Raw genomic sequence first — 10,105 nt, 5'->3', positions numbered from 1 at the left:
AGAAATCACACTTTCACTCAGACAGTAAAGCGCTCAAGATGTATGAAAGTGTTCGGCTATATCAATAAACTCCATGTTTACACCATACTCCATCTTGACAGAAAACTTCATGTTTGCATCATGTTTACAGTCAATGCCATCAGCTTACCCGCAAAAGCATCAGATGCAAGATCGAAGCTCATTCATTCCTCAGAAAAAAACCAGGAGAGTATAGAGATGACGGCAAAGTGAAACCTTCATTTAGGCTCTAATATTTGTATAATTAAAGTATTGTAGATTCTTTAAACAGTTAAGCGGTTTATTGTCTGAAGGTCGGAGAAATGAGCGAAAGTGTGTTTTTGTTTATAACCTGCCAACTACAGACTTTTTTCACCAAAGTTGTTGCGAATGTGTTTTGTGTGAAAAGTTCTTTGACTGCAAAGTAAGTGATTGGTTCCATGACGATGGGTAAGTCTTCGCCTGGAAGGTAACATCTGAACAAAAAGCTTAGCCACGAGGCTACAACCTGTGATACGATGATTTTTTTCCTATACTGCATGTTGTTTAGCTTCTTGTTCTTTTGTTTGTTGGACGATGGGGTGAGTTGAGGTCACACTTCAAGCACCAAACACACAGACAATAAGAGGCGCATCAATGATGTTTACAATGTAGCCACGCCCCTATAAACAACAAACAAGAAAACACACACACACATGCTGGCTCTCAATACTCTTCTCTCTTGCATCCCCGCCCCAAGTCCTGGAGACAAACATTGCAGCAGATGATCAGACAAAGGTGAACAGCAGACTGTGGTCAGCAGGGAAGAGGCTCAGGAAAGGTTCAAAGAGGACAGCACCTTCCCTCAAGGGTTTCCTCTGCGAAGCGAAGACAACTTCGAGGAAAACGTGTGCTTGAAAGAGTTATCTCAACCTGAATGCAGACCACTTTATGTAAATAGCATCTTTTATTTGAGCATATCCAAGTCAGTCCCATAGTATTTTATCTCAGACATTGTTACATTATAATCATTAGAAAACAATAAGTAACGGTGATATCCTGCTTACAGTCTGGAGGATTTACATTACATTAAACAAAGAAAGAAAAAATGCAGGGCAATGCAATATGTACAAAACCACTTTGAATATACAGAGGGCTGAGGTCAACGACCGCCCAGTCTTAATGTTTTTGTTTTTATAATTAATGTCATGCTTGAGGTATCATGTCATGTCGGATGTTTCATATACAGTAATAGTAGACAAACAGTTTCCTAAAAAGAATTAATAAAGATGTTTTGTATTTGTATTCTATTTGTAAATAGCACTGAGCACAAACAAACTGAACTAGTTCAATGCCTGACAATGCGCAGTTACTCATATCAGAAACACAAACTTATTTGGTGTCAGCATGTTTGTTGTGAGTATAATAGTAGATGTAATCTCCATTGTGCTGAAATGCTAACACCTACAGGTTGTCGGCATAATAAACTCATTACATGTGCAGCAACAGATTTCAAAAGGTGTGCAGGTGAAAACGAGTGAATCGTGTACGCACACAAACAAATCACGGTACAGGTTTGGGGACAGAGAGAGTTGATCAGTCATCTCATTACTACCTTATGTGGTGTAAACATAAACAAGGGTGAAAACAACACAAGCAGTGACTGACACAGTCCAATGTTCACTGAGCAACAACTCTGATATGGAAAAAAAAGAAACCTTTTCAACTGTCAGAAGAAACGGCAGTATGAACCGCGCTTGGCTGATTTCATCAACAGCCGCCATGTCTGAGGTAATTTCAATAAAAATAACAAAAATAAAAACTAACCAATCCAAGACAACCTTCGCCCTTCCCCCTTATAAAACTAAAATAAGGGAAGAAGGAAACAACAACAAAAACAAAAATCATTTGCCATATTCTAGACTAAGATGTCGATTTTTCGTCGTTAGCGTGCACGATGCACCGGTCCCGCGCCAGTTTCTTGAAGTACAGCACGCACAACGACAAGATGACGACGACGACGAGGAGAACGGAGGACAGCGCCACGAACACCCAGGCCACGGCGTTGCCCGGAGCCAGGCCGCCAGGGGGCGCGTCCTGTCGGCGCAGCTTAGGCAGCAGATTGTTCCAGAAGGCCACCTGCCGCGACCGCAGGCGACGCCCGACGCGAATATCCGCCTGCGCATGCGTGCTGGCCACCATGAAGTAGGACTGGTTCCGGTCCTCGAACGCCGGGAAGGGTTCCTGGGGCCTCGATGACAGGAAGGGGTACCTGCGTCACAGGTGGATGTGAGAGTAGACAAGAGGGTACAGATGTTTTATAGACTACTTAATTTATTCTTTATTTAGTTTGTTCATTTGTTCGTTGGTTTGTTGGTTTAATTTTTTTTGGTTTGCTTGTTAGCTTTTGTTTTGTTTTTGTTTGTTTTTTTGGGGGTGGGGGGACTTGTTTGTTTTTAACCAGCCAGTCAATCAATCAGTCACATGACCGTGTTGCTGACGACGGCCATCAATTAGCAGCGGTGAATATAGACTTCAAGATGTAACAGTAAATGTAGACAATGGGAACAAGATTACTTTAGTGAACTTCACAACACACTTTATGATTTCCTTCAGACTGCAGCTACCCGTGTTTCATATCAGAGTGGATGAGCGCCACCTACCCGTGCTTCACAAAGTTGGCCCACAGGTCGATGAAGGTGCGACTGACATTTTTGTCCAGCTCGTCATACTGGTGCATGGGATGGCCACTGAGAGGACAGCCGAACAGGTAGAACAGATCCACGCCGTGAGGTACACCTGGAGCAGTCAGAGCATCCTTTGAAATTCTCTCTCTCGACAAGATTCGTTTGTACAGACAAAATCGCAAAGCAGTCACTTAAGTCTGAACAACTCTGTTTATAACGAATGAAACATTTAGCAGTTCTGTGTCAGTTAAAATACAAAATGAAAGGTGTGTGCAGTCTGACAGGTACGAAAAGTTTTGTACTTATCCTAGGACTACAATCAACAAACCAGGTTGGTAAGAAATGTTCGCGAGACTTATTTCAAAACTTCGAGGATTCCTGTTTACAAGGTGATGCTATGATACAGGGTATGCTGCTACAGTAGGTGCTATTTAACAGGGTGGGTGCCATACCCATCCACAGGGGGTGACTGGAGAGAGCCGACACGTGGTTGAATGTGTAGAAGAAGACGGCCTTGGACCTCCGGGACAACAGTCGGGCCAACTTGATGGCAGGTGCAACGAAGGTAGAATCTCCAACCACCTGCAAGGACCAGACATGAGATTCCAATTGGACAAATGTCACGTGCACTCACGGACAAGAGAACAACAGAAACAAAACTGAGATAAATTGAAAAGTAGAGGATAAAATGAATGGAAGGAACAATGGGCGTGTGAAGGATCCACAGAACAGTAAATACTAGTTCACAGACTGTGGATCATTGTGGCAATAGTATTTTTCAGCATAAAAATTGATGGAGAATGGTTGTAGCTGTAAAAAAAGCACAACCGATCCCTCATCCGACAGAAACAAATATCATAAAGAATGGAAGGTAAAATAAAACTTTTTCTAACAATACAACTTCTACTTGACAATAAAGTTCTTTCTAACAATACATCTCCTTCTCTTTAACAATTTATAACAATGGAGTTCTTTCTCTTTAATGATGCTTTCTTGACTAATTACTGACTGATTTTCGTATCTCTAAACCTGTTTGAAGCCCCTTCTGCTGGCTGACACCCGGGGTGTTCTCACGATGGTCAGATACTCACGTGGGAAAAGCCGACGAGGTTGGCCGTCTTGTTGTCAGGGTCATGCCATGGTTTGTACTCGTGAAACACCAGGTCTGGAGAACAGAACAAGGGCATCATTCATGTGGTGACACTAAGTAAGTGTTAAACCAGAAACACTATCTCACCAAGGGATAATCAACATGATTAGAAATATAACCAAAGATGTGTTCAACATTATCCAGCCATATTATTTTTAATGCTACATAACAAGGGGTCATTAAAAAACACAAACCCAGAACAAACAGAACACACCCTGGGTTCTGCGTGCGACTTCAGTCTGTATGTGACCCTAGGTCACTCCATATTAACACAGAAGTAGTCAGAACTTGTCTAGGAAATTGCAAACCTTCCCCTCTCCCAAAAAAGGCTAAAAATATTCGGAAAAGAGATATAAAAATGCTCAGGCTCGGTATAAAACACATGATTATTCAATTTACTTGCTGAAACTGAGAACTTCCGAGTGAAAAAAAACTTCAGTTATAGAAACTCACTTTTCACATTAACTGGGGTTTGAAGGTGCAGGCCTCAAGCAACTGTCGCGAATGTTATCTACTTGCAAAAATATTGTAGCTTACAGGCTGCTCGTGATCAAAGCCAAGCAAATCCTTTAATTGCACAGCCAAAGGGCCTTCGTGAAAAAAAAAACTTGTTTCAAATATCTTGCATCTTGGTACGTTTCTTGGGTCATTTTTAAATAAAATTTTCAAAACATGATCACAGGTTCTAAGAGATGTTTGAGCCGAGAAAGCCCAAGGGTTTAGCTTGACTACAAGGGCAGCGGCTCACGTTCGATGCCAGGGATCATACTGAAGGCCTGCACGGGTGGAGGAGTGTAGTCCTTGGGGTAGTCTTCGTCGAAGCGGAACTGCTGGTTGACCTTCTCGGCCGACTTCAGCACGACCTCAGCTACAACACAAACAAACAAACAGACATACGAACTCGGTACACTGAGGTTTTATCCTACTGAAACAGAAAACTCAAATGAAATTTTGAATAGCGAAGTTTTTACAAAATTACATTATAATGATTCGACTAAAGTCTTCTTCCAGCGCTCTCTCTCACTCTCTCACTCATACACAGACACACAAACCTCACACACACTCTCTCTCTCTCACACTCTCACACACACACAACTCACTAGTTAGCGAACCCTCGTCCTGTGTGATGCCTGTCATGAAGGCCTGTCCGTTGAGACTCAGGTTCATCAGAGCTTCTTCAGGTGGCGCCAGGATGAACTCACCGTCCACCACTGGCGAGTAGTTGTACAGACCCGGCGCGTGCTGAAACCGGAAAACCACCAAACTAGACCATGCTACAACATTCAGTCCATCACCAGGGATTTCTTTGTACTTTTATAAACTTAGATGCACGTAATGACCAACTATGAATTAAAAAAAATCTTTGTTTTCCTTTGAATCTCTGAATGTTATTTAACAAGCACTGCCACAGGTAGGACAGGTGGGCTACAAGCAAAGCAAAGTCTGGAAAAAAATTAGACTAACGATAAATGAAAAAAAAATACTTTAAACCATGAACCACCTCGATCCCTACCCCTAGAAATTAACTCTTCATGGTTCATCTGTTAAGTAGACGTGGTTTTCCCCTCTACACACTAGAGGGCGTTGTGAAGAGTTAAAGGTGAGATTAGTTTGTATAGTGAACATCCGTTCATACGCACCTTGTAAAAGGCATTGTTTATGTACCATGCATCTATCTTTTTGAGACACTCCTTGACCAAAGCCATATCGTGGGTGCGGGTGCAGCCCAGGTTCTTGACGAAGGATTTTGTGGACTCCACTGTGGTGGCCGGCGGATGGAGGAGCGCCCAGTAAGCTAGCGGGGATCCACTCTGCATGATGGCGTAACGAAACAAACCTGCAAACCGTCAACACAACCTGTAGCCCAGTGAACCACTTCCGGGCAGCTTCCACAACAATAAGAACATCTTGAAGTGTAGTCGAGCCTGCAAGTGTGCGTGAAAGTGTTCGTATGAGTTCCTGAGAGAGATTACGTGAGAGAAAGAGAGAAAGGAAAAAAAATTAAAACAAACAAAAGGAGCAACAAAATGTTCCAAACATCATAGACGAATATTTTTAACGGTTTCTTTTTGTTTTTCTTTTTTTTAGGTCGTCGGTTATGACGATACCTTTCGAAAGGGGAGACAACACGTGCTGTCCGACGTCAGTTCCGCCTGCGCTGTGGCCTTCAATGGTGACCTTCGTGGGGTCGCCGCCGAACCAGTGGATGTTTTTCGCCACCCAGTGGAGTGCCATCGTCTGGTCATGCAGCCCGTAATTTCCTGGGAAATCCTTGCTCTCGCCACTCAGGAAACCTTTCAGACCAATACAGTCTATTTTTAGAATGAACACGTGAGAATGTGTGTTGCGTGTGGATTTTTCTCTTGTGCTCAGACTTCTTCTCTCTGGAACTAGTGTATATGGAAAATATGGAAAGGCTGGGCATTATGCCCTATCCTCTTTGGCTTTAGCGCCTCATCCTGTTAATCCTGAAAGATCTTCTGCATCTGGAGCAGATGAAACCTAAGCTGGTTCCAGAAAGCCCAGAGGATGCGCCCAGAGACTGATCGACCTCCTGTCTCTTCTCACCAGACAGTCTTTCGTTAGTCGCCTGTAGTCGATCCTCCTTTGCCAAAGTCTACCTGAATCTCACATGGGTTTTTTTTTTTCGTCAACTGTCGCAATCGTGACCTTTCACCTCTATGCACGATGGTCCTGTGACGCTGACATTGAGGGCGGCCATGTCTCTCTCCGCCGTACGTATGCACTTACCCGCATCCCCACCCTCCATCTCTTCGTGAGGTTCCCGTCACAGATGCGTCTGGCAGCGTGTGAAAAGTCCACTCAACGACACGAAAGGTGGCGCTCTCGAAATTTTTTTTTCATTTGATTAGGGGCAGCCGTTAAAAGCGAGAATAAGTCCTTTCCCCGAGGATAGATTGGGACATCAAGAACTAGTCTTGCCTCCTTGTCCAATCCCCTGCCGCTGTTTCTGTACCCCAGTGGCAAAGATACCCTGGGTGTAAATTGACCTAAAGCAATACCAGCGGGGTCTGAACAACACTACGAAAACAAAACACTTGTCCTGATCCTGCCCATGCTGCCCTAGGTTTACCCTTGCTTCATGAGCACGGCCCCAGGATGGAGGGCAGTGATGTGATGGACATGCCCGAGAGCGTGACCTCCCCTCAACTTCTTCCTGTCGCACGCTCGTGCCCCGCCATGGCGCTTTCAACGCCGAGAGAAAAATAGAACGAATGAAAGCTTAGGAAATTGAAAAGGAAGGCTTTGGTGATTCCCATCGACAGCAAGTAAGGGCTGTAACTCCTTTTCCCTCGCATAATGCGCAGACTCCCAGCTGGTCACGTGCTGACACCGCAGCAGCTGGACCAGGTCCACTGTGGCCTCGCAATTACCGTTAGAAATGGAGAGCTAGGAATAACTCACTCTACATACACATGACATCCAGTTGCCTCAGGTGCTCACCCTCACCTGCATGCTCCTTGTCATTAATATCAGTTTCCTCCTCATCTTCTCTTCTCCCATCACCTCGATTACTAAATTACATCTTTTCATCTTCCTTCTCTCGCCTTTCGCACTCAGTGACTCTTGCTCGAAATATCTGATTTCTTATAATCTCGACTTTGGTATCTTTGTATATCTTATAAATATATGTCCATCGATTCGGTATAAACTTGTGTGAAATATTGAAATGCTAATAGTTTTGTTGTTTGGTCGTGTTCTTTGTTACAAACTCTTCCTTTATATTGTTTCTTTCTACCTTTCTCTGTCGATCTTTCCTCGCCAACCTCGCAGGTTTCTAAGTAGAAGCCAGTCAGAGTGACCTGACGAAGACTCCCGTCCCACTGTGAATGCCAGGCCCGCATGCAAGAAGACCTATACAGCGATTACCAACTGCAAATTACTGTAATTACTGTCCCTCCGTTCTTCTGGAGAGTAATTTGACAGCTAAATCTGGCCGACATCGACTTGCGCAGGAAATTATGGAAGATGTCTGAGAGGCGGCAAGAAAGGTTCCATAGAGAGACGTCCATGTGAGAGAAAGAAGAACTGATCCTAAAAATGAACACACGCGCAAATAAAAGTATCGTGTTGTCAATCTTCCATATTGTTCCTCCCCTCCCTCTCTCTGCCCTTCATGTCCAACCAATCTTGCTCTTTCTTGATTGCGTGCGTCCTTTTAAAATGAAATTCTGGGATTTAAAAGAAAACAACTCGTGTCATCTCTCCATCCAGGTGTGAGCAGCCACAGCGGTGGCTCTAAGAGGCACCTGGACGTGGTTGGAGCCGACGATGAAGATCGATAATCGATTAGAAGGTTCCTACGCAATTACATTACAGGGCTGTACCACCCTTCCACCCGCCTTCTCCCCCTCGGGCAGATTAGAAGCCGCGAGACGAGTCTCGGGTGCACGGCAAGCATTTCCTTTCATAACCTCAACAGCGCCGCAATGCTGGCGAGTTTTTTTTCTGAGAACTTTTAATCTTTTAATTTCAGGAGCTGGTGGCACAGATTAGAAGGCAGGAGGTCGTCGGGTGGTGTGATGATGGGTGGTGCTCCAATGAAAGATGGATTGAAAGGCGAGAGAAGAAAAAAATATGTCGATTGAAAAAAAGTTGCATGAGTGGACAAAAAGATGAAGAGACGAAATAAACACACAGACAAACACACACACACACACGCCTACTAAGTACGAAGGCGCCCCCTAAGAATCGAACTCATTAACATGCAAACCCAGACATTTGCTAATTCACCATAAAAATCCTCCCGCCCACTGACCTGTCAGGTGCGGGGTCCAACGATAGATATCGGCAAACCTGCATGTTAATACTGACACACTAACCTGACACACCACCTCACACGGCGCTACTGGGGGGGCAGGGGTGTACTAGGGAGGGTAGGTGAGGCAGCGAAGAAGAAGAAAGGGGAAGCTTACCGAGCACCAAAGCGGTACGTTGAAGGTGAGACGATGATGTCCGCCGAGGCAGCCAGGACATCAAGCGTGAAGCATCCCCCCATGCCCTCCCTCGTTGGACGCCCGCGTGACGGCATCCACACCTGGAAGTCCACCCACTTCTCCGGACACCTCCTTTCAAAGTATGACGTCATGCCCGACAGCTCGTGTCAAGTCCACTCATCGGCCGAGGCAGACGTAATCAAAGATTTTTTTTTTTTGGGGTGGGAAGGGTCTCTTTCCACCACCCCCCAGCCCCCTACCCACGTTTTTATGCGTTCCCCATCCAATTGCTCCAGTCTTTACCTCAAACTGTCAACAAGGATCCATATATTTCTTTAATGAGTCGAAATCGTGCCCGCGATCAACCATTTTCGTTGGATTTAAATATATGATTAATTTCAGGATTAATACTTGTCTTTAAATTGCAGGCGAAGACACAAAGCACTTCCAGTATTTTCATGTTTTGCTAGTGCACTATCTGTCCACCCATCCTGTGGTTGAGTGTGAAAGAGAGAGAGGAGTGAAAGAACAGTTTAGCCATTTAGCCAGAAAGTATCCACACAGTCGAATAACAATGGAAAGTGAAACAACTTTAGGAACTCGCTCTCACGAACCGTATGGAGGGACATAGAGTTGAGATACAGGCAGTCCTCGGCCATGTCTCCCTGGTTGAAAGTCGGGAATGCTCCTGACGTACGTGAGCTCCAGCTGGTTGAAGACAGCCTTCGCAGTGACGTCACTTCCTTGACACCACTCCATGGCAACGGCGGCAGTGGCTTCTGCAACACGTCGACATCAATATCGCCAATATCGCCAAGGAAGGGACACACTGGCACGTGCAACCAAACAACTACCAAGAGGAAGGGCGATGTGGCAGAATGGAAACAGACTGATTGGTGAAAGGAAACGAAGGCTTTAGCGCGCTAGCGGAATTTGTTAGACTGTCCCGTCAATGTAAGTGTGTCCAATACAACATCCAAGTTTTTGCAGAGAGAAAGGTTAAGATTAGTTGACTTTCTCAACACCTTGCTGATAAAGGTCAACGGGTTGGTTTTTTTTTGTGTTGCAATGTTCTTCAAACGATTGGATAAAACTCAGAGCCATCTCCATGCCTACCAACATCAACCAACGTTGTACAATAATTTAACATCAGTCTACTGCTTTGTCATCGGATGTCCTCTTGGCATTGAGAAATACAGGTACACCCTCATACTTCTGTTGTGACCGGTTTCTATCACAGTAGTTTGTGTTGGGACGAGGCTATCCGACGAAATCTCGAGGATGGTTAGTGAACCACCACATCTTCGAAAATAAATCTTGCACTAAGGTTTGAC

General features: G+C 44.7%; 1 protein-coding gene across 2 annotated transcripts in view; it reads right to left on the bottom strand.

Annotated features, from left to right (window-relative positions):
- Positions 1-924: 924 nt before the first annotated feature.
- Positions 925-10,105, bottom strand: part of LOC112574056 (acetylcholinesterase-like) — a 29,829-nt gene continuing 20,648 nt past the window's right edge. For both annotated transcript variants that reach the window (XM_025254868.1, XM_025254869.1), the window contains 8 exons: positions 5,922-6,107; positions 5,454-5,650; positions 4,914-5,055; positions 4,562-4,681; positions 3,755-3,828; positions 3,116-3,245; positions 2,640-2,775; positions 925-2,248 (listed from right to left, as the gene is read on the bottom strand). In XM_025254868.1, the coding sequence (XP_025110653.1) occupies positions 1,900-2,248; positions 2,640-2,775; positions 3,116-3,245; positions 3,755-3,828; positions 4,562-4,681; positions 4,914-5,055; positions 5,454-5,650; positions 5,922-6,107 (1,334 nt within the window). In that variant the 3' untranslated portion in view covers positions 925-1,899. The remainder of the gene's footprint in view (positions 2,249-2,639; positions 2,776-3,115; positions 3,246-3,754; positions 3,829-4,561; positions 4,682-4,913; positions 5,056-5,453; positions 5,651-5,921; positions 6,108-10,105) is intronic.

Source organism: Pomacea canaliculata, linkage group LG10 (assembly GCF_003073045.1).
Source record: "Pomacea canaliculata isolate SZHN2017 linkage group LG10, ASM307304v1, whole genome shotgun sequence".
Taxonomy (NCBI): domain Eukaryota; kingdom Metazoa; phylum Mollusca; class Gastropoda; order Architaenioglossa; family Ampullariidae; genus Pomacea; species Pomacea canaliculata.
This window is presented reverse-complemented; position numbering and strand designations above follow the sequence as displayed.